Raw genomic sequence first — 25,104 nt, 5'->3', positions numbered from 1 at the left:
TTTCTCTGTCTGGAAAAAAGTGCTCACACACTGGCTACTGTTCAGTGCGCGCATTGAGGGCCGTGTGTGTTTTTCTCTGATTCTCTGATTCACAAAATAAAAAAAATAAAAAAAAAAAGTCATTTAAAAAAGTCCCTGGTGCTTTGGTGTTGCCCTTTTCTGCCCTCATACTGGATGTGTCACATCCTCAAAGAGTTTCATTTATCACAATAGGTTCCGTTTAACTTGAATCATCTGTCAGCCTCGGTCCAGGCACCTGTTGTTGGCTGACTCCCATCCCTCCATCATCTTCTGATGGCTTTTATGGGAATATTGCTGAGTCATGAATAGGGGGCGGGAGGGGGCTAAGGCTGTTTCGACTGAACATGCGTTCAGGTAAGCAGACAGTCCGCAGCAGACTGCGCTACCCACCTATGCGCGGCGATGCCCAGATGAAGGCGAGGGGAGAACGGGGGCTCCAAAGCTGCCCACCTCCCGCCTCCCTCCGCAACATACCCGGCGACAGACATCGCTACTGGCCTATCGCACCACAGCCGGACCCCCTCCGTCCTCTCCCTCCCTCCCGGCCCTCCCTCCCCTGTGCCCTGCCCACCCCGGCGGTCTCTTCTCCTGCCCTGCCAGAGCCAATCCGCGACTGGGCGTAAGTAGGGCAAGCCGCTTCCTGGTTCTCAGAAAGGAGGAGCAGGGAGTCGGAGTGGGCCAGCGGAGGCAGCAGACAGGGGGGTCAGAGCAGCCCAGAGAGCCGGCGGTCTGCACTCAGCGAGGACCGACAAGACAGACGCCGACGCACGGTTCGGCGAGTGAGAAAAGTTCCCCGCTGTCGAGCGGCCAACACACACAAGACCCCGGCGGAGAAGAAAAACAAGAGCTGGGAGGATAAAAAAGAAGAGAAAGTAGCAGAAGAAATAGACAGGGTGGGACGGAATAATCCAGGAAGTGTGGAGGCTGGTCAGGTGGGAGGCGACGAGTCGGGACAGGTGACACACACCGGCGCTCAGGTAACTGCTTCACCTGGCTGCTGTCAAAACGACTGAAAACTGTGACACAGTGTGTGCTAAAAGTGATTTAAGTGACATGTCTGTTTGCCATGACATTACCGGATTGTCTCAACCTATAGTCTCCCTCCTCCCTCCTTCCCGGTTCTGATCGGGGTCACCGGAGGACTAGCTCTCCACGTCACGGGTACTGTTCGGTAACTCCCACTGACATTTATTCCCCGTTATAACACTTAGCCCGGGCTCGTTGGAGCTGCAGCTTCTAAACGCACAAAACGAGACTTGTCGGCTGCGTTTTGTGGAGCAGATGCTGCAGCCGCTCGTTTGATATGTTCGCTTGGTGCGCGGCGGCCAGGTGAGAGAGAGAGAGAGAGGGAGAGAGGGAGAGAGACAACGGGGTCGGCGGGTACGTTTCTGGAGACTCGGCTGCTAATTATAGCCGAGAACACCGGCTGACATCCAAAACCTAACCTGCTCTCACGCACATCACCTGCCTCTCCGCTGCTCACGCAGCGCAGTGGAGCTATTGGATTTAGCCTCATGCACTTAAATGATCTCCCACCAGTGGTCTGTTAATCATCATTATCATCATCATCATCCTCCCCATGGCGCACCCTGTGTTTTATTTTAATCCTGTCACTATCCTGTGTTACAATAGGATATTCTTGGGCTGTAATGTTAGGTTAAGGCTTCCACCTACCCCATGGGTGGGGAGGCTGTCATACCAGTGGGCTTTTGTCTGTGTGTGTGTGTGTGTGTGTGTGTGTGTGTCATTACAGAGTTAGATTTGTTGCTGTGCTGACTCGCCCCTGTGACAGACCGGCCTAACAAGCTCAACTGGCTTGGGTTTGGTTTCCCTGTCTTTGGCACAGCTTGTTTGGTTAAATCTTTAGGAGCCTGTGCATTTAGTTAATGTCTTACGCCTGCTAGGCTCAGGTGTTGTTGAACCGTTTTTTTTTTTTTTTTGGGTTCACCTTTCTGTTCTCTGGTCGACTCCAGTGAGAAGCTGACACATCGTCTACGGTCTTTAGTAGTGGGCAAACTTGTGACCGAGGTTTGGAGAAGAAAAAGACTGAATGGTTTCTGTTTTCTTTTTGCCTTATTGTTTTATTCCTCTGTGTGCCAGGGTTACATACCACCATCATGTGAGTGTAATTCTCTCTCGTTCTCTCCCACACATTAAGGAGCCGTCACGGTTTTGAAATAAATTCTTAATGCCAGCTCTGTTTACCCTAACTTTGTGTGCAACATAATTAGACATCTGTGCTTCTTCCTTCATTCCTACTGTCCTAACGTGACCTCCATCCTGCTCTGCTTTCTGCTGCTCTGCCTCTTCCCCACTGGCCTTTTATTATATTTAGTCTGACTCCTCAGTTTTACACACAACATACTTTAACTCTGTACAGTATGTTAGATATCAATCAATCTGTGTGTGCATGTGTGTGTGTGTGTGGGAATGTGCGTGGGCTTTCCCAACCCTACTGACTGTTGATGAGCTTCTTTCCGAAGAAGTCAAAGTAGGAAGCAGTCGGTTTCTATCATTGTTTTTTTTTTTATGTTCTGTTATGAGACCTCCCCACACACTCCACCCGAAATTACATCTGATGCATCACATGATGCCTGTGGGAGATGTATGTGTGTTTGTCCACATGCACTGTAGAAACCCATTTTGCAAAAAGAAAAGAATTCATTTGTCTTAGTTAGTCAGCACTTTGTGACGTCTTAATTTTAGCTGCACAGTACAGATCTCCAGCTCTTAGCCCCCCTTTGGGAAGAAGAGTACTCCCACTAAATGAGGTTGAGTTTTTAATACTTGCCTGCCTTTTTCCTCAGCTGAATGACCTCTGCTGACCTCTGATCAAAGAACCAAAAAGGAGGGGGACGAGCAAGAGAGAAAGCAGGCATCCATCTTCTCCTGGGTTTATGGACTGGAGGTAGGATTCTGACACTATACTGTATATCACATGTAAATCTCCCTCTTTGTAACATGGCTGTATTTATGCTGTCAGCCATTTTGCTGAGCATTATATTTCCTCAGCTTGTAGACTTTTGTCTTTAAAATAGAGCAAATATTATTTTAATTTTAAGGATTCAGTGTACTTCAAACTGGCTAGTTTGTACGTGTTGAAAAGCAAATGTGTTCGCACTTGTTCCACGAAGCCACAGTCAAAAGTGAGGTGAAAACTTCATCGCCATAGAGTGCTGAGACCGGGTAATTGTTCAAAAAAGACATTTACTGTGTCGCACTTGGTTATGATCACACTGCACACAGCTGGCCAAACGCTATGTGAAACCAGTTTAGGAAGGTGTGGGCAGCGGGGGTTTATGATCTATTCGATAATCTAATAAGCACTTCTGATGAAGTATAGAGGCATCTTAACGTCCACACCCAGAGATGTGGAAAAGCCTGTAATCCTAAAGCGGGATCAGACATACGGGGTTAATGGTGCACACCTTTGGATATGTTCTGCTCACCCAGCACATCGCCCTCCTTTGATGACACACACAACACACACACACACAACAAGGGACAGAAACTGTTTCGTGAAGAATGATTCAGAAGATGATTTTAAAAACTGCACAATGTGGGTGTGACTCTCAGTTTTGGAAAGCTGGAGCAGGAACAGGTGGAGCACCCTGGTAAGCAAATGGTTAAAGCACATGACACACAAGTGCAACGTCCCTGATAGAGTTTACCGCATAAGATGGATTTAGTAATGGGCCTGGATCCATTCAGTGCCTATGAAGAGCTGAAATATCAGTGGTGGCTGCAACAAATGAAGCACGACAAGTGTTGTTGTGATTTGTGTCTAAATGTGAGACACTAGCTTGTCATCAAATAAATGTACGAGCTTGAAGCCATGTGCCACATTGATAAGAATTAACACCTCCTACAGCCACAGATGTGAGTCAGAATTTAACAATGAAGCTAAAACCTGTTAACCTTTGGCACGTTTTAATTTTCAGCAAGAAGCTACAAACTTGACAACTTTTTTATAGCATGAGGAGTAAGTCCAATTATAATTTGGTGTTGTTCTTATACACTACCATCGCCTTGATCCATACGAGCTGTTTAAACACACTGTCATGGCTGACACGAGTTCAGTCAATTCCCAAATAACCCAAAACAGACTGAGGTGAATTTAGCAGGCTCAGCCCAACCTGTCTCTGAGTGATTAATACAAATGAGATACTAGGTGTACTTAGAAAAGGGCTTGACTAATTTCCCTGACACAGTTCACGCAGAACGGCCAAATCTGTATCCGTTTTATTGAGCCGGTCACATACTTTCTTGCTCCTCTGACACAGTTTACACTACAAACATAAAGCAGTGGGGGTCAAACCTCACTAAACGCTGGTGCATATAAAGGATGGGAGCGGCTTTTGTTGGCGGAGCTTTTTTGAAAATGTCCTTGGAGGAGGGGGGGAAAAATATGAGCTGAATAAAGTGGTCAAGTAGTTAAATATTTTATAGGCAACCTGGAAGTTAACTCCGCTGTGGTTTGTTGGCTGCAAGTGGCTTTTAACGATGGCTCAGGAATGATGCCAAAAATAAACTAGTGTTTAAAATGGGCTATTGATATTTATAGGTCTTTACTGTGTTTGATAATAAACAAAACAGCACTGCCTCTAAGAAGCTTTACAACCCAAGTTATACAACAGTTTAACATTAGGTTACACACATAAGACTTATGGATTCTCCAGCTAGAAGCAAACATTTAAAAGCTAATTAAAAAAACTGCAATTAAATTACAGCTGGAAAAATAGAACTAAGTAAATCTACTTAGTAAATTAGTACATTTTACTCACTCAATGTAAATTCCTCCAAGCAATCCACTTTATTAGCGTATTGAAAACTCACAAATTGTAATAATTTGTTATATTTGTGTGTTAATATTTTCCTCTGAGAATTGTGAACAAATAATATTACTGCGGTGTTTGTCACCCACAGATGTAATGTCATGCTTCGTGTTAAAGTTAAATTGCAACGAGCAAAGCTCACAGCTCAAAGATTAATACAGTGTTTCACTATTCTGGAGAAATGCAGTGACGATTTAAGTAGATTGTATGGTGCATATCCAGCTACTGCTTTTTAGGGTTTCAACACACTCCACCATGCAGATTAATTTGATCAATGCAGATTTCGGCTTTAAAGCAGCCATGTCGTCCTGTAAACGATCCTGATGATATCAGCAGATGATTTTTAGAAAATGATCATAATGCTGTGTTTTTGGTTCTCATATTTGAGTGTTTGTGTGTGTGTGTGTGTGTGTGTGTGGTGGGCAAGCTGGTGTGACAAACCATGTGACCACCGCTTTGCTGGAGTGTGACTGGTGACTACCATGTGTCCGTGAACTTGTGGGTAGGAGGAAGTGACATTGAGTGGTCTGTCAGGCGAGGAACACACACACACACACACACACACACAAAATGTCTCTCCAACCCATGCATGCATATAGAACACACACATATAGTACATGCATGCACACAGTTCCAGGAAATGCTTTAATTAGGGCATGTGAGCCCATATAAATTCCCCCTTTTCAGACATGGGTCTTTCAGTTTCACGCTAACTGTCTGAGTGGGAGGGTGGAGGGGAGACAGAGAGAGTATGGGGGAGGGAGAAAGGTAGTTGAAAGAAGTTAAGGTTTCCCTCTTTGCCCCTAATTGAAGGTGGTTCACCCTCTTTCCCAGGTATACTTTGCCTCCATGCATCATCTGTTATTGCAGGCTTGTCCAGAACACTTGTTTCCACCTGTAAACATTTCTAAATTGAGGGTATATTTTCAAGAAGTTGCTGCTATTAATTCACTCCCGTAACTTATCGGTTTTCTAACTGGAAATCCCCTTAACTTAAAAATGCATGTAAACCATGACCATAGCCTTTGACCTCTGGACAAATCCTGTGTTTTCACCATACATGGCGGTTGTTTCTCCACATTGAGGCAGTAATGGCACAGGGGTGACTACACTGTGTCCGTAATCCAGTCTGCTTCTACCACAGTTGAGTCTTGCCCCCACTCGATCTGTGTCAATAGAGGAAGTTATGTATCTGCCATTTCCTCTTTTCAGTCATGAGTTTCTGTAGCATTTGACAGCCTTCCCTCGCTCTCGACCACCAGCTTCGCAGCCCACGCCACCCAGTGTTAACCAATCAGCAGGTGGCCGTGACTCTTCTTCTTCTTGTAAAGAGTTAGAAAAAAAAAAAAAAGGCATGAGAAAAAGCTACAGGCTGACGGAGTGATCATGATTCAGCTCTTCTAGTAACAGTGCAATTGTTTCTGTACACATTGAGCGGGCGGTTATCATAAATAGGTACACTGAGACAACACTTCAGGGAAAGTGAGAATAAGCACCCAAACATGAACAAACGGAGGGAGTCATTGATCCTGAAACTGACCCCTTTCATTTCTTGGAGTTTTAAAGGGGAACTCCAGCAACAGACAGGAGACTTTTCTTCCAAAAGGCCACGCATCATCCTTATTTTGGAAAAATAAAAAGCCACTTTTAGTTTAATATGTACAAAACAAGCTGGTCTCTGATATAATGCACTTCTCCCCACAGCACTTGTTCCTTTCTTCTCCCCCCTAAACAAGTGCTCATCCTCTGCCCATTCAGATTGTGAAAGATGAGACTTTCTCTGTAAGACATCCACTTGGAAAAGATGTTATTCGTCAGTTTGATCTCATGTCTGTCGTCATTTTTGTACCTACACGTCTGTGTGGCTTCTGACTATTTTGACACAACGGCAGATGCGGTTGTGCATAACTCAGCTGGACCGTAAGTTCCTCGTCAGTTATTCTGAAGTTCTACTTCATGGATTGTAGTTACAGTAAACCCAAATCATCTCTTCCCCTCCCTGTGCTGCTGCAATGTCGTTTAGCCGATACATCAGGAAGGTGACACATCTTTCACTCATGTCCTCCAATTGTCTTTTTCCTTCTCTCTGCCTCTACATAACATTTTGTTGTTGTGTTTTTAAAAGTTTGGTTTGATTTTTGTACTTAATCTCTCTTATAGCTGTTTTTGCTTGTTTTCTATGTGTCAGTTCCATTTATCTCTACATCTGTTCTAGTGGTCGAGCACAGGAAGAGGAAACTGATCAGGATCAGTTATTTTTGCGACATTTCTCTCTCTGTGAGTCTGCGTGTGTGTGTGTGTGTGTGTTTGTGTCCAGTGCTTTTGCAACATCTCCCTCTAAAGTGGGAGGTCAGCCGTGTGGGAGAGCAGCAGTTGTGGAGACCGTCCCAGTGATGTGGCAGTTTACAATCACGTTTACACACATGCACAGAAACAAAACGATGTGTCTTTATCCATACATATGTCATAGTTTAGTTCAAAACCAGATCCTGTTATTTTCTGCACCCTCCATCATATTTCTCCTCAGCTGCGGACATTTAATCTGTGCACACTTCACTTCACTCAACCCGATATCAGAAACCAAAACAATCCCAGTAAAACCCACCATCCCACGCGAGGATCAAGCAATAAAAAGAAACACGAGTTGCATCTTCTGATTATCGTAACACATAAACATGTATAAACATTTGTTGGTGTACATTTTTATTTGCTCTCCTCTTGTGAAGCATTTAATATCAAACATTTGGTCGAGTTGGAGATTCAGTTTCACAGTCCTCTCTGCAGCTGCAGTGTGCACAGTTCGTAGGTGTTATGTAATACGATGCGCTTCAGAGAATAAGATCTTAATAGGTGATCTTAGAGTTAAATCAATGTCTCCTCAAGGTTTTAAAAATGTAACATTATATGTTCACACTGTAAAAGATTCAACTACACTAATTTTAGTAGATTACATCAGTTAGTGCAACTATAGTGTCCAACTGAAAACACACACATGCACACAGTTCTTATAATATATAATTATATATATAATTAGTGAATTATACATTTTCTTTTACAGTTCATGAGTATATGTGTAATATATTTATGCGTCAAATTGACCACATTTTATGTAGAATCCAAATTTTTTAAAAAGTTGTAAAACGTGGCAACAGTAAATAAAAAAATACCAGCTTATTATAAAGTAATAAATGCAAACTGACAAATTGCATAACCACCTTATATACATACATTTGTGTACCTAGAGTACACCTTTAATATAAGCTTACAGACACAGTAAATGAATACTGCAGCTAAAAATGTTGTTTCTAGTGTTATGTTTTTTCATTCACAATTACAAGTCAAGATTAAAAAAAACAAACAAACACCTGATGTCAAAGGTAAAATTTGAATTTGAATCTTTGGTGCAAACCTTCAAATCAGATAAGGAGGAAAAAACGAATAACAGAGAATTAAAAATGTAATTTAACGTTGAAATTATGTGTCACTTTTATTGGTTTCTATATCACAGACTTCGGAGGAGGCTGGTAGTGAAGCTGTGGAAAGTCTGACTGAAAAGCGACTTTCAAGTTGCCAATGAATCTTTCTACTGTACCTACTGTAAATATTATCCATGGTATTTTTGTTTAATTACTTACTGCACTCTGTGATCTACTCAATGAGCTCACCTACTTTATTTATCTGCAACATGGACAACATGGTGAAACGCCTCCGCTGAGTTACAGCAAGCGTGCTGATAAATTTACTATATGCTTGACAGTAACAACACTTCATCACTCTTTCATTGTTTTCACTGCAGTTTTTCACACATAGTGTAACCAGATGAAATTTTCCTAAACTTCATCACCTAAAATGAGCTCATCAGACATATGAGCAACATTAAAACCACACGTACAAAAATACAGTTTTTTTTCCTACTCGTGCAAATTAATTGAAGCAAGGTACAGTATGTGATTCGCCCACACACCTTGGCGTTCCAGCGTTTGTGCTCACAGTTGTAGAGTGTTGGGGGTAGAAAGTGCTGACCAGATAAGGAGCTCAGAGAAAGGGAGAGAATGGTGTGAAACCACTCAGTCAGCATGCCTTCTCTCACATCTCAAACACATCTGTATATGCTTCCATCTTAGGGTGAAACTCCCTTTTGGTGATGCTAATGATAGAGGTGGCTGCTACCACATCTCTCCCTCAGACATCTGCACACACACACACACACACACACACACACACACACACACACACACACACACACACACACACACACACACACACACACACACCTGCAAGGACTCTTGCTACTTCCTGTAGCTGCGTGCATGTATTCACCTCCTGCTCGATCGCTCTGTTTATCTCCTAGTCGTCATGTCACGGCTTCTCTCCCTTCTCTTTTTCTGTCTCCCCCTTCCTCTCCCCTTGTAACTTAACTCTCTCGACTCTTGTTTCATGTCTCCTCGCTAACACAGATTGTTCGAGGCCAGGACTAGATTTTCCTGTCTTAACCTCCCCTCTTCTCTGCTTTATCTTTCAGAGTATCTTTACACCCACTCCCCATTCACTCACTCTCATGTGTTTCTCCTCCCCCATACCCTCTTTTTGCTGGTCTGATTTCTAAGAACATGTGTGTTTTTAGAAAACATACCTCCCTCATGTTCTTTTTGTTGTCTCTTCTCAAATTTCAGACAGTTTTCCTCTTTCCAACCTCAGATTGATTTCTTTTCCTGCTCCTGCTCTCTCCTCCTTTCACTGTAGCAGTGTGGCAGACATGTTGCACATTACACTCATTTCTAAAAAAAAAATTACCAAACATATATTGTTTTCATGTTTATGGGGAAATCATTTTGGTATTACATTGAATAATCAGTTTCAGGTTCTTTTACGCAATGCTTTTTCAGAATAAAAAGAAAAAAAAGATTGTGCAAAAAAAGTTACAAAATTATTGGAATTAATCATCCCATTCTTGGTATTTTCAAAATAATCTCAAACGTGGAACATAGATATCAGCACTGACAGACTGAATACACATTAAATTCAAAATACTTTCATTCATTTTGAGGTATATTTTTCACATAAAATAAACTAATTAACTAATTTAAAAAACTAATAGGTGAAAACTATCTAAAAACACACTGATGGAAACTAATAAAATACACATTATAATGGCAGCAGTCTGTCTGTAGCTGCAGTCACAAAGGAACATTATGATGTTCTGCAAGAACAACATCAAACAGTGGCTTATTTTGCTCCTATGAGTCACAGGTCACCACAGGAACAGGGTCTCCTTACTTTATTCTGCAGAAAAAATTATGTATGTCTAACAGCAGTTTTAAATAAACAAAAAACTTTTATTAATTTAAAGGAGTTTAGATATCTTATCTTTGTAAAATTACTACTTATATCATACCTATAATTATAATTTTCTTGTGTACAATAGTTGTTCCCAAAATACTGTTACACTGTTAAAAGTTATTGTGATATTTGATGTCAGTGTTGCGCAGCTCTTACATAAGACAACAAGATAATTGTCTTCACATAATTTTTAAAGCAGACGTTGGCGAATATGACTGGGCAGAATGTATATGTGCAGTGAAATGTCTTGTCTCATGTGCTGATAAGCTGATAATCCTGCAGCAGATTCACACTGGTGTTCAGGTCTGGCATGCAAACTGGCTGCTGTTGTAGCTGGCAGGAGCGTCGTGGTGTGGGAGGGTGAGGGGATAAGGGCCTCTGCTCTGCCAGCCAAATTAATAATGTAATGTGTTCTTGGAACTAAGACCACAATGTACGCATGCGTCCACACAAACACACACACACACACACACACACACACCATAATGCCCCAGTTACAGTAAAGACAGAAGAGGGCTTGTTTGCAGAGGCTTTCTTGAATAAAAGAAACAAACAAACTCCTGCCCTCCATTCAACACCAGCTGAATGGACTTTTTTGCTTCAGTCCAGGGTGCAATCACCCTAATTATCGCGATGGTGTCTCAAGTCTTGTCTTTGACAAATTCAAATGCCGATTCAAATTCTCCCCGGTGGCGTCTGTTTTTATATCTCCTGGTGGGATGCAAATGTTCAGTTCAGGGAACTGTTGGGACACAGAGCAGGTGGAGCCTGTGTTTTATCATCCAGGAACAGAGATGAGCTGAATTATTAGAAGACTTGGATGTGTCAGTTTAGAGTCTGGCCAGTGGGTGTAGTTTTTGGGCATAATAGTGTCTTAAATGTGAAGGTTTTCAATTCAGATGGTCCTGTGAGAGTGCTCTGGGCTGAAAGCAGCAGCTTTGGTTTGGCAGACGTGCCGTGTGTGTGTGTGTGTGTACACTCATCTCCTCTCATCCCCCCATTTCCTCCTCCCCTACTCTTCCTCAGAAAAGGTCTCCCGGTACCATACTCCACTCACAACCCTAAATAAGTGAGGTGTAAAGACAGTGAAATCGTTGTTTTTCTTAACACTTAAAATCAGTGTCACAGAGAAGAAAAGTGGTGAGAGGAGGACGAGTGTGTGGAGGAGAAACGGTATGAACTTGAATCTTACTTTACGTGCGTTTGGCTGCTTTTTTTTTTTTTTTTTTGGTGCAGTGGTGGTTGTTTAGCATCATTTGTTATGTTGTGATAACGAATAACGCCCCAAGTGCAGGATTTGAAGTGAATGAAAACATGTTTGTTTGTGAGTCATGGTGTCTTTCATTTACGTACAGAACAGATAACGCCTCCTTATTTGTGAGGATCTCACTGTAATAAGCATAAATGAAAAATAAGTTGAGTTGTTGCTAATTTAGAAATGTATCCCTATAGCAGCTTGGTAAACATAGTATTGTGGACATAAAATTAGATAATATGGATGATAAATCTTGTTATGTCTGCTTTTATAATGTTATTCTTTTACTGTATACGTGGTATTTTAATTATAATGTAGTCAAAGTGAAAGAATCATACATATTCTTGTCCTTTGGTCATTAAGTGCTGCAAGTAGTGAGAAAGCCGTTACTCCACATGCAACAAACCATACAAGCTCACATTAACCAACACACACACACACACACACACACACACACACACGTGTACAGGCACTTTGGAAAACATCTGACATCAGAATTCATAAAAGCTTTTCTCCTTCTCCCTCTGAGCCGCAGTTTTCTGTGAATAGTATAAAGTCATATTTTCCCCCTTAGTGCTGGAGCCTGATATAATTTAGGGGGACTGGGAAAACTTACAGCCTTTAACGGAAAATAAGAGCCATAAAAATAATACTAACAGTTCTAGTTCCAGTCACCACAAAGGCTCAGTGTGTGTGTGTGTGTGTGTGTGCGTGTGCGTGTGTGCAGTGGGATTTCAGGATATAGTAGTTTATCAATACTATAACTAGCTTTATACTGAAGAATAAATCGTTGCATGCAGTCTTGCTCAGTGCTGTCATTTTCCTGGCCTCAAACTAGTCACTCTCTCTTTCACTCTCTCTCTCTCTTTCTTTCTTTTTTTAAAGAGTTAAACTGCGTTGTGTTCGTGGACAGTAATGGTGGAATTAAGTTTCCATTTCCTTTTCAGTCAAAATGAATCCTCGGTGGATTCGCTCCTTGACACGCTTCATCTGACCGTTTCTTCATGTTATATATTTTTTTATCTGGTTGTACAACTAAGGTTTATGACCACTCTCCTAGCAGAGAGATTTAAAAACAATATCATTAAAAATCTTTAACCATTATTGCCAATATCACCAGTATTTTTAAACTAATGATAAATTGTCGCTTTTAAACGAGAGGAAGAGTGTGCACATAGTGAAAGCAAGGGATGAGGAAACCGTAAAGTTGCAGAGGAGGTGAATTCCTCCACCGTCGACAAAAGAGTGGGAGGTGAGAACAAAAAACAAAGAAAGAGCTAAAACGCAATTGTTGGAAGGATAACATCTTCACATCTGTAGCATTTGATGCATAAAAAGTGAGAATATGGCAGATTTTCAGATTTAAAATATTTTTCAGTAAGCATATTTTTTTTTTGCTGTTTTGGCAAGGGCAATAAATAACACACCTAAAAGCAAACAGTCCTATCAGTTATTTAACTAAAAGCTACTGAACTAAATTAACATGAGTAAACTCACAATGACAGTAATTATGATTTATGATAATAGCTGAATACATGCTTGTAGACATTATTATTTTGTGGTATCTGCCCGGGGGCTGTTTTTAACATAAGTTATAATGTGGTGCAAGATTCAGCAACTTATGCAGACATGTCCTTGGTTAGCAACAAAAACAGAAACAAGGTGACAACGACGGAGAGGGGGGATATGAGCAGTTAGCGTTTTGTGTGTGTGTTTGTGTGTGTGCATGTCATGATGTGTCAGTATTAAGTGACTCAGAGACAGACAGAAAATTGATGGGAATCACTGCATCTTCTTTGCAATCTTATTATTTTCCGAACACGTCTGTGTTCTAAGGAATATGCCTAAAATAACAAGCTTGAACCACCAACCACCCATGATGCTTTTTTTTTTCTCCCTCTCTCTGCCCTGAGCCGGAAATTTAATGTGCGTTGTTGTGTACTCCTCCTAAAACCCCTTTGTGTCTCACTCTTCTGCACTGTATGTTTGCACAATGTCTATTTTTTGGAGTTTTAGTGACTCTTCACGTGAGGACCTTTTAAAAATTGGGCAAAACATGATTTACTGTGTATTTATGAATCTAGCTATTTTTAGCAACATTCCTGTTTTCCTCTGGAGGCGTTTAAATAATGATTAGCTTTGAAAGTGGTACTTAAACATGACACTCTGGTCTGCTGTCATGTCTGCTGACAAAAAGACAACCTGTACACATACAGTTCAAAGTCTAGTGATGCATTTACACTTTGTCCTACAGAGATTTGTAATGAGTTTACAACAGGTTTTTTTTTTTTTTTCCACCCATGATGCTTTTTCCATATATAGTACTGGATAAGATCTTATTAGACATCTGTGTATGATACAGGATGTCAAGTTATTGTAAATATTTATTCATTTAGATTGTTTTCTCAATGAAATGAGAATGTCAGGAAATTGCAAAATACAGTATGCTTAAAGATTTCCAAAAGCCTGAAGTGGCGTCTTAAAAACCCACAGTTCAAATCTCTATATCTTGACTTAACGTGGATATAAAACACAGAACACAGCGAGTCTAAAACCAATGATTAATCCATTCTAAAAAAAGTTCTTGTGTATTGACTAATAGACTAATTCACTTGTCATTACAGCTCCACCATGATGTAAATGACAAAAACATTTCTGTGTGAGAAAAAGACGAGGCAAACCTATGCCCCTTGACTTCCTCAACACATGCTGCCGCCGGCGTTATCGTTACTTCAAGCAGAAGAGATGGTTCTTATTAAAAATGCTTTAGCTTGCAAACTGAAATATCTGGTGTAGAGACCGTGGTGTTATTTTATCCAAAGCGGTCAGTGACGTTTAGCTTGTCTTGGTTTCAAAGGAAGCACTTTGTGCACCAGTTTGTCTCTGTAGTAAGCTGTAATATGATTTAACTCTCATATTGCACCTACCTGAATCTTTGTTCCTGGGTGTAAAATGACTCATAATGTCAATATGATTTTGGTTCTTACAAGGTTGTTCAACTCTGGCATTTTTTGGGTTGACTAAAAAATATAGCTATTTCTCATGTGTTTTGGTTGCATGTGCTTGTTTCCTTCCTGTCAAACCAGTTGAACTAATGTGTGTGGTCTGAAGCCTGAAGGTTATTTATTCTACACGATCCTCAGTCCCGTCATGGCCCCACATACACTGCTACCCATCCACCTGTCGGCCTCCTTCTCAACGGGGAGAGGTCGACGAGGAGATCATGTTTATCGGAAAGTGTTCGGAAAATGGGCCGTTGGGTTTTGGAGAGGGGGCGCGTAGGCGACTTGGGGGGGAGGGGTATCTCTAAATCTATCTTCGTCAGCGTGCACCCTCTTTTGATACAACAGGAAGGAGAGTGAGTGGCAGAATGTGCGAAAGAGGTAGACATCCCCAAGGATGAACGCTGAACCCTGAGTTCTGACAAAGAGATCAGACCTTTAAGTTACACATCTGAGGGTAGAAGGAAACAAAAAGTGGTTTTCAGAGACGGAGAAAGAAAGCAAGGGAGAAGGCGTCTAAAGAGCTAAAAGATGGATGCCGTGAGGCTGCCGCCTCACCTTCAGCTGACTGTGCCTATGCCTATAAAGACAGGGAAGGTAGGATTAATGTTTGATTTAACCTCTGGGTGCTTTAGCTTGTCCTCTGGTGAGAGAAGTTTGATAGGTTTGTTATCGATTTGAGCGATGGGAAGGATCAGAAAGTTTCAAGAAGTGCTGGCGAGTTCTTGAAGTATGTATTTAATAGGTTCTACGTTTTTTGTTCTATGGGTGGAGTACGTTTGTATGTGTTTTAAATAGCCTAGCATTAAGATCATCACATAACAGGTTAAATCTAACAATAGTGGGTGGGGGGAGCCATGGATTGGCACGCAATGTGTGTGTGTGTGTGTGTGTGTGTGTGTGTGTGTGCGCGCCTGTATGTGTATTTAATAGGGTGTGTTGTGGAGCAGGTTAGTCAGGCGGCTGTACCATCGTTGTGCAGAGCCCTCTGGGCACTGTGCGAACTCTGTTATTGGATGGCCAGGGGGCTGCCAGTTGCTATGGGAGGGAGATGAAGGGCAGGCACGGGGAATCTGGAGGGTTAGTTGTTTGTGGAAAATCTGGTCTGCTCAGGTGTGTGAGAGGTATTGTTAAGCAGGTATAGTGTGGGACAGGGTGAGGTGAGAGCTCAGGGAGCCAAAGAAGGGAGTTGTTGGGTCTTATTACCTGCAGGTCTCGTTATGTCTCACAAAGTGAAATAATAAGATATTGTTCTTAATCAGCTTGGATTACCACATTTTATCCTCAACGTACAACTCACACCTCTACATATATATATACTCAACTTTACACTAATGAGTGTAATTGACTATATAGCAAGAGCTGCACAACCTTTTTTTATGTGAGTGACGTACGTTTGTTCCAGTCCTCGTACGGGTTTTAATTCTTCTTTTGCTGTTTTTTCCTTCCTCATTCTTTCACTGGTGCTCCCCCCTTTCACCCACTAGTCCGTCACTTCCTCTCTCTCCCTTGCTTGCTTTTCTTTCTTCTCTTCCTCTTCCATTACTGCTCCAGGTATTTTAATCAAACAGCTAATGCTATAAAGGTTTCACACAGGAATTAACCTACTGACCTTTGGTTACCACACCTTCAGTATATTGCATAATCCTGCATCCACATCAACGTTATCGATCATTTGGTTTTTTACGCCTCCACTCCTCTGACGATCACGTCTTTTTCTCTTTGCATTCTTGCGCTGATGCCCTAGTCCCCGTCTTACTGGCCAAATTTGCCGCCTCCCAATTTACTAATCTGGAGAGAAAGTACGGGAGGGTAAGGAGGGGAGGATAAGGGGGAGAGTTGTTGCCAAGCCTGGTTTAAATTGTCCTTCTTGTGAAAGCAAACTCCTTATGTCAGTCACGCTACTGAAGATTACCTTTTGTTCAAGTTTGGCTCTCTGAAAGAGATAAACGGTAATCTCTCATTCTTAGAATTTGAAAGGACACAATGAAAATGTTAATGTAAAAAAATTTAAGACTCAAAACTAACTATTAAAATTAGATTTTAACTTGATTCAGGTACCAAACTGTTACTTCTCAGCCCCTCATTTGAATTCATCCTATCGTTTTTTTGTTTTTTTTATTTAGGTGGCAATGTCTCCAGGTGAGGACGGTCTGATTGGGATCCCCTTCCCGGAGCACAGCAATGAGCTTTTGTCCCACCTTAATGATCAGAGGAGGACGGGGCTCCTGTGTGACCTCACCCTCACGTCACGCGGGGCACGCTACCCAACTCATCGCTCCGTCATGGCTGCCGTCAGTCTCTACTTCCGCCGGCTGTTTGGGACAGAGGAAGGGCATGGTGAGGGTGGAGGAGGCTTCAGTGTTTGCCAGCTGGACTGTGTGGCCCCTGACGCACTGGATGCCCTGCTGGAGTTTGCCTACACTGCCACGCTGACCATCCCAAGCTCTGGGATGAGAGATGTGTTGCGAGGGGCTCAGCTTCTGGGCATTCAGTGCGTGGCTGATGCGTGCAGAGACATCCTCGGGGAGACCGCTGAGGCCGAGGGGGAGACGGCAGAGAAGCAGAGAGCCCAGCACTTAGCTACTGAGAGCATGGCAGGGAGAGAGACTGGGGTAGAGAAAGGGTCCCGAAGAAAAACAGACAGAAAGAAGGTGAAAAAAGTTGAGTCGCATCATATCAACTCCTCTGGGTTGAACCCACCACATGCTTCTCCCATCTCACACCCTTCACCTGCATCTGACAGTATCCGCTCCCTACCATCTACACAGCCTCCGAGTCCTGAACAGGAGGAGCATCACCTCAACTCAAGGCAGAATGGAGATCACAGGGCAATTAGAGAGCCAGGGAGAGGGGCCGCACTAAACGGAGAGCTCCTTCACTGGCTGCATGAGCGTCCCCGCATAGCTCACCCACCTCCCGGCCCAACCTCTAGTGACAAGTTGTCAGAGGATGACGAGATGGAGGGCTTTGGCGATAATGGTATGATAATGGGAACCACCTCCATAACTACCTCTGCAGCTGAGCGAGGAGTAGCGACGTCAGCAGTGGGAGGAGGGAGGAAGAGGAAGTCTCAGACACCCCAGCAGTGCCCTGTCTGTCAGAAGATCATCCATGGAGCAGGAAAACTACCACGACACATGAGGACACACACCGGAGAGAAGCCCTTCCAGTGCTCTGCCTGTGGCGTTCGCTTCACACGGTACAGAAACATGTTTTAAATATGTACAACATAAAATGTATTGTTGCCTGATTTTTAAATGCTTTGAATCATGTTTTGTTTCTGTTTGCTTCTGCCTCTCCATCCTTCATCTTTCCTTCTGCCCCTACTTCAGGAATGATAAGTTGAAGATCCACATGAGGAAACACACAGGCGAGCGCCCTTACCCGTGCCCCCACTGCCCTGCCCGCTTTCTCCACTCATACGACCTAAAAAACCACCTGTCCCTCCACAGTGGGGCGCGGCCCTTTGAGTGCCCGCTCTGCCACAAAGCCTTTGCCCGAGAAGACCATCTCCAGCGTCACCGCAAGGGACATAGCTGCCTAGAGCTACGCACACGCCGGCCCAGACGTGGGCCAGAGCTGATGGAGGATGGGAGAGGAGAAGGAGGCAGGAGGGATCAGTCCAACAGCCTGGAGGCTTTGTCCTTACAGGCTCACTCCTCTGCCTTCCTCCACCCCACAGTGCGGGATGGTGGGAGTGGGTCTGGAGCCGGCCCTCCGCTGATGTTTCCAGGTGACGAGAGGTCTCTGGCCTTTCAGGCGGCTCTGGCACAGCTTGGGCCTCACGGCCTGGCTGCCTACCCTGACCTCTTCCTCCGCAGGCTGGAGCTGCGAGGGGGCAGAGAGGAAGAGGGAGAAGATCCAGGAGGAACCCACTCGCCGACCGCACAGCGCGACCATTGGGTTGACGAAGTAGAAGATGAAAATGGAGAGGAGGAAGCAGAGGAAGAGGAATAGTTAAGAGAGTTTGTGTGTATATATCTGTGTATGTGTGTGCCTGTATGATGAGGCAACCACAGTAAAAAATAATAAATAAATCTCCTCAGGTGGCTGGACTAATGACCTGCTGCTCCCACAGAGAGCGCTTAAAAGAAACTAAATGATATTGAGAAAAAAAAAATAAGGAAAACGGGTTTTTCTGAGATATTTTAAATGTTTGTCTTCTAGCTTTTGGCATATGATTTAATTTTTTCTTTTTAAAACTTATTTCTCAGTTGCTGTTTAATTTTATGTATTTTAGGTTTGAGCTGTTTCTTTGTGATTTGATTTTATTTTTCTAGCTGGACATGCATGTGTTGAGTGTGTGGTTACCGGGATGCTTTATTAACTATGCAAACTAAAATCCAGAGCTGCAGCATAAAGGGATGTTTGAAGTTGTATATTTAAGTTACAACATGATATATTGATCCAGGTGCAATTCAGAAGTCATATTACCTAGAATGACCTTGTGTGTCCACTGTCCTCTGGTGGCTATCAGTGGAAATGTAGTCTTATCAATCAAACTTAGTCTGTAAGTAAGTAAATAGTAGTAGTTCTTACTAGTGGTTTAATCTTTGCTTTGATTCGATGCTTAAACCAAAGAATTTAGTTCAACTTTTTTTCTTAAATCTTATGTTAACAGGAGAGGAGAGAGGTGAATTGTAGCCAACGTTGGGTTTGAAGAGACGATTCTTCCCAACTGTTCCGATAGCCATGAGAAAGAATCTGCTTCCATATTTGAGTGTTTCGGAGCCGTAGAGCTCCGAGTTAAATGCCTGACAAATAGAGATGAAGTCTGGGTCAATGAGTTGATGCTGATTAATGTTGAAGACCGCTCTTCTTTTCCCAGTCTGTGGATTTCAGTCTTCCAATGCACTCATCTGGATTCCTTGTTTGGGGGGATAAAAAAAAAAGGAAAGGGGCAAGGTGATGGGATAGATAAGGTGGCTTGCTCCTTTTCTTCTGTATTTATTTATTTATTGTTATTTATTATGGCTCTTCTGCTGAAACTCTTTTGTGAGACCAAATCCAGCCCTGGACACACACCACAGTCCACTTCTCATCTAAGTCTTACAAGAAGCTGCATTGCTCTTAACATGTCCCCACCTACATAAACGTCTTTTCTACAGGCCACGTGTCTTTCTTTGGGTGATTCTTCCTCCAATGCAGTCTTTGCACATTTGACCTCGTCAGGTACCGCAATAACACAGGCACATTCCATCCTCCGGGGTACAGAGAAGAGAACAGAGCAAAGAATAAGTCGGGGGCTAGGGGGGGTGGGGGCTTTAAAACCTTCGACGTGGCTGGAACATAAGGTGTCATTGCTGTTTGACATTTTCAGCATGCTTTTCTGTTGTTAATTCAACACTTATCGTACTGTATCACATGTTACTGCATGGCAGTTGTTGACACCGCTGTGTGTAAAGGGGCCACTTTTATCTTTTTGAGTTTATCTTCAACCAAAAAACCTTTTTCTTTAAGTTTCACAGTACTTTCCCGTGAACAGTACATTAAGGGCTGCTGTAGGGTTAATAATGTCGTTAATGGCTGTTTTATTATTTTTTTCTTCCCCCAGCTTATTCCTGAAACCCATGTAGTCAGAACCTGCTGTAGCAGTTGTGCTGGTCTGGCTGTGTGTGTACGTGTGTGTGTGTACGTGTGTGTGTGTGTGTGTGTGTGCGTGTGTGTGTGCACTATCAGCTCCTTGTCGTGTAGTAAATCATTTTGTATTTGCAATTTTTTTGCACTATGAGATTTAAGAGCTTCGAGCCTTTTTTTTTTTCCTTTCTTTTTTTTTTGTCTGACCTTCAATATCTAGTCCATTAACTCACTCAGTACCATTTAAGATTGTGATTGAAATAGACAATACTTCTTTAAAACCAACATACCTTGAATACTCTTCTTCCTGCATATAAGTACAGAGTTATAGTCAAATATAATATAAATTGGGATGAAGTTGCCTTAGATTTTTGTTTTTGTTTTTGTTTTTTGTGCTGCGACTATTCTCAGGAATTCTTGAGCAATGCACTAAGTGATTATACAAAATATTAAATGGGAAGAAACTGTTTGGTGCTGTAGGGTGATTGACACTCTTCATCATAAGGCCAGTAGTTTCAAAATAAGAGAGTTTTGTATTATATCTCTTGGTGTTAAAACACCAAACGATTCGAATCTTTTGTGAAGTAGAAATAGACAAGTAATAGTAATAAGAGTAAACTCCTGGCCTTACAGGAACCAGTCATACTGGAAAAGCGGTGTGACAGTTGGTCCTGTTCATGAAGGGTGTCGGTGCTCCCAGTCAGAGCTTCGTGAACGAATGGGGGTTAACTGATGCCAGCTGTGAAGTGTGTGTTTCTACGTGAGCTGTTTGTTTTCTTGGCTTTGGTGAAGGGACACGGGGTCTGGTCTGAGTAGAGACCCCACTATCAGGGATACATTTTTGTCTTTCAGTTTTTAGTGGAACTTTCTCAGAGATATGAATTAATTTTCCCATCATTTGTTTCAGATAATATAAAGAAAATAAATATATATATAAGCTTGCCTTTTCTGTGTTTCTGTTATTGCTTCATTGTACACACACCTTTTCTAAAGCCTGACTCGTACCGGATTTGTTCAGGCTGTTGCTGTTACAGACATTGTTTAATATTATTATTATTATATATTGCTTTATGTTTCTAAAATGCCTTTAAACTCACCCTTTGACATTTGTGTGCTGACATCTCTCGTTCGTCATTGAGTGATCCAACATATCTGTGATAAGATACACAAATAGCCAAGTGTTTATCAGTCAAGCTCTATTAGTAACCTATGACAGAATGACTCTTAAAGACGGAGCTCACACACTAAAGAAAAAGTAATGAGACAACAGCTGAAACTAATATTTAAGTTTATTCACAGCTCACTTTGTGATAGAGTTCCACTAACACTTCATTCACTACGTTGTAGTTCTTTATTCTTCAGTTTGGAGGCAAAAAGGGTGTTGACACTGTAGGAAAATCAACGATGGCTGAGTTTCACTTCGTTTTCATTCTCTCTCAGTGCTGGTTTTGTGCGCACTGGTTCTCTGTCGCAGTGAGAAATAGAAGAGTCGTTCACGATAGTAGCTTTTCCCACTGCGACACGTCGACATCACTGCTATGCAGAGGGCCCCATGTGGCCCCGATCCTCCTCATCCTGGAAACCGTGCACGGTGGCCCTTGAAGATGCACGTGTACCTGCAGCCACCGCACGCGCAGTTGGGATCGGATGTGACGCAGGTCGTTGATCCTCTTTAGAGATGAGGCTGCGGGTTCACGCAGCTCCTTCAACGGTGGAAGTTTCAGAAAGTGCTTTGACCGTGTGAAAAATGAAACGGGGGCCCTGGAAGACTAAACCACCGGGGAACAATACAGGTTAAATTGCGGTGGAGGTGCGTTCAGCCACCTGCAGAGTGCTGTGTCGGCGGATGCTGCGGCGCGTCAGGCCGCTGCGCGCCTGACCTGCAGCTCTGCAGCGCAGCCACAGGTAGGACTGCACTGTGTGCAGCACACAGGCTGCAATGTCAACCTCAGAAGACTGATTGTTGACACGCAATAAGTAACCTGAGAGTTAAATAACAGGATTATCCAGCAGAACGACGCTTCCATTTTTTTAATGAGACGCTTAAAGGCTAATTATTATTTTTTTAAATAAGCTGTTTTGGATCAACTTGTTCTTGGTCTTCATTATACACATTGTTCTGAAAATGATCTGTGAAGACATACTGTATGTATGATCCTCAAAGTATTTATGTGGAGTCATCAACTAAATTGTTTTAGAAAATATTAATAAACTTTAATATATTTTGCATATGGACCAGAATTTAGTGCCTTTAAATCATTTCAGTTATTAAATGTTTTAACAAATAATGGTAATTTTGAAGCCAAGTATTTGAATTAAGTTAATTCACATACATTCATTTTATTATACATTTAAATTTAAACACTGGCTTTTACCACAATATATGTGAAGTAATGTTTTTTAGTTTTAGACTATGTCAGAAATGTGATCATACATTAAAAGTCAGCTCGAGTTCACAGTTATTCATCTTTGCAGCAACAAACTCCTGCATTCATCTGCTCACACTGTTGTCCTCTCTGTCACCAGGTGAAACCAAAAAGGACCAAATATGGACCCCTGGGTGACAAAGACCGAATATTCACCAACTTATACAGCCGTCACAAGTGGAGGTAACAATATTAAATACAAAACCATTCTACCTGGTATCTAATGACTTGAAATTCAGTAAAAATACTCCCCCTCTTGCTACCAGACTTAAGGGAGCACTAAAGACAGGAGACTGGTACAAGACGAAGGAGAGCTTATTAAAGGGACCAGACTGGATCCTGAATGAGGTGAGAATCTCAGGGCTTCGGGGCAGAGGAGGAGCAGGTTTTCCCACTGGAATGAAGTGGAGCTTCAACGACAAACCCAGTGATGGCAGGTTGGGACAAGAACCAAAAGAAGCAATTAATAATTTGTTTGTCAGAGACATCTGAGGCCTACACCACTGTCCACACTAGTAATGACTGCTGCGCTGTGCTCCATGTGCCATATATTTCCTTTTTTATATTTTCTCCTTCCCTGTGCTAGGCCTAACCTAAGTACCTTGTGGTGAATGCTAATGAGGGGGAGCCCGGGACACGTAAAGACCGTGAGATTATGCGTCATGATCCGCACAAGCTGATAGAGGGCTGTCTGGTGGCTGGAAGAGCCATGGGTGCTCGTGCTTCGTACATCTACATAAGAGGACAGGTATACAGGTTTCTTGTTGTTTGTGATTAACTGTCTTTTCTTTAAATAGGTGGCTATTAATGAAGCATACAAAGCAGGGCTCATAGGGAGGAACGCCTAAGGTTCGGGTTATGACTTTGACGTGTTTGTAATGAGGGAAGCTGGAGCCTACATCTGTGGGGAAGAGACAGCTCTCATCGAGTCTCTTGAGGGCAAACAAGGGAAACCCAGACTCAAGCCGCCGTTCCCTGCAGACATAGGTGAGGTAAAGGACCCACAACCTCCTACATCCGGTCTCCTGCAGTTGTTAATTATGTGTAAGAAACTAAAAAATAGGGTTTTATATTGTAATTACAGGACTTATGTAGTAATTTACTGTTGTTGCATTTCTCTCCCTCAAGGAGTGTTTGGATGCCCGACAACAGTTGCCAACATGGAGACGGTTGCTGTGGCGCCTGCGATCTGTCGTCGAGGAGGAGCCTGGTTCGCCAGCTTTGGGAGGGAAAGGAACTCTGGGACAAAGCTGTTCAACATCTCCGGTCATGTGAACACACCATGCACAGTGGAGGAAGAGATGTCTATTCCTCTGAGGGAGCTAATAGAGAGACACGGAGGTGTGTGTTTACAGTCCAGCCCTGTGTTGATGTCGGGTCACTTTGAGATGTTGACAAGACTTCCCTTCTGATCTGGTATGATTGGTGCAGGAGGAGTGAGGGTTGGCTGAAACAATCTATTAGGAGTCATCCCAGGGGGGATCCTCCACTCTTAACGTCCCTCAGCATGTGTGCAGTGATCTTTTGATGGATTTTGATGACCTGGTCCATGCAGAGAGTGTTCTGGGCACTGCTGCCGTTATAGTCATGGATAAATTCACTTAATTGTGCACAGAAGAAAATACACTGCTCGTTTAGTCTTTAAAGAATATGTTACATGTGTTTTTATGCAGACGGATGTTATCAGAGCCATTGCACCACAAACATGAGAGCTGTGGCCAGTGCACCCCCTGCAGAGAGGGTAAGGAGCTGCAGGATGTATTTAATAACATGGAACACGTCCTTTTTTCTGATTTTTCTTACAACCAACAATGTGTCTGAACTTTTTCTGCCTTTAATAAGCTGTGATAAGTGTCTAAATCCAAGTTAACAAAATGCACTTTAATCAAAGGAAAATATCACTTCACTTTACTTAAATTGAAATTAAAATCTTAAAGGTGCTCTGGTTTCACTGTCAGTACTGTTCTGTTGTATTCACCTGATCTTGGCATACTCTTTCCCAGGAGTCGACTGGATAGATAAGATGATGAGGAGATTTGTGCGAGGAGAGGCAGCAGTGTCAGAGATCAATATGATCTGGGAGCTGAGCAAGCAGATAGAGGGACACACCATCTGTGCCCTTGGGGATGGAGCTGCCTGGCCCATACAGGTGACATTTCCTAGACAATTTTATCATTAACCAGGTGCCTAAGGCTACATGTCAAAACCAGCACTAATCTAAAATTCAACATGCAATTTTGCTCTTCACCTTTTCATCCACAGGGACTAATCTGTCACTTCTGGCCTGTCATGGAGAGCTGCATTGCTCACTATAATGAGAAAAACCCTCCAAGAGAGCGAGAGATGAGATAATCTGAGTGTACAGGTGTCACATATTAGTGTTCACTCCTTCACAGCAGTATTATTACACAGATCATGGTGTTCTTCTACTTTTTTACTACTATTTTTAAATAGTTTTTAAAATGAAAATAGTTTTATTGTCGGAATTGTGCAGTTCAATTCTTACAGCATAACCTTTATTTGAAGTTTAGTGTTATTGTTGAAAAATATATGCATATATTACTTAATAATAATTACTTGTACTATAATTTCGGTAGCAGGAAGGTCCATGATATTTAATTTAGCAGGCAGACCTCTGGATTAAT

General features: G+C 42.5%; 1 protein-coding gene and 1 pseudogene across 3 annotated transcripts; both read left to right on the top strand.

The window, feature by feature from the left end:
* Positions 1-620: 620 nt before the first annotated feature.
* Positions 621-20,975, top strand: zbtb7b (zinc finger and BTB domain containing 7B). 3 transcript variants are annotated; one of them, XM_026371862.1, is made up of 4 exons: positions 621-998; positions 2,829-2,929; positions 16,580-17,655; positions 17,789-20,975. In XM_026371862.1, the coding sequence occupies exons 3-4, from the start codon at positions 16,586-16,588 to the stop codon at positions 18,411-18,413; spliced, it is 1,695 nt and encodes a 564-aa protein (XP_026227647.1). In that variant the 5' UTR covers positions 621-998; positions 2,829-2,929; positions 16,580-16,585; the 3' UTR covers positions 18,414-20,975. The 3 variants fall into 3 exon arrangements, with proteins under 3 accessions (XP_026227647.1, XP_026227649.1, XP_026227646.1); XM_026371864.1 differs by lacking the exon at positions 621-998 and adding an exon at positions 1,864-2,140; XM_026371861.1 differs by lacking the exons at positions 621-998; positions 2,829-2,929 and adding an exon at positions 14,820-15,050.
* Positions 20,976-21,806: 831 nt separating this feature from the next.
* LOC113169093 lies at positions 21,807-25,050 on the top strand (annotated as a pseudogene).
* The last annotated feature ends 54 nt before the right edge of the window (positions 25,051-25,104 follow it).

The sequence above is a fragment of the Anabas testudineus genome, chromosome 16 (assembly GCF_900324465.2).
Source record: "Anabas testudineus chromosome 16, fAnaTes1.2, whole genome shotgun sequence".
NCBI lineage: Eukaryota > Metazoa > Chordata > Actinopteri > Anabantiformes > Anabantidae > Anabas > Anabas testudineus.
This window is presented reverse-complemented; position numbering and strand designations above follow the sequence as displayed.

Excerpts from the sequence above, each read along its gene's own strand:
- zbtb7b (XM_026371861.1), top strand. The coding sequence starts at position 14,985 with ATGGATGCCGTGAGGCTGCCGCCTCACCTTCAGCTGACTGTGCCTATG. Across the intron at positions 15,051-16,579 it reads TGCCTATAAAGACAGGGAAG|GTGGCAATGTCTCCAGGTGA; the intron begins GTAGGATTAATG and ends TTTTTTATTTAG. Across the intron at positions 17,656-17,788 it reads TGTGGCGTTCGCTTCACACG|GAATGATAAGTTGAAGATCC; the intron begins GTACAGAAACAT and ends CCCCTACTTCAG.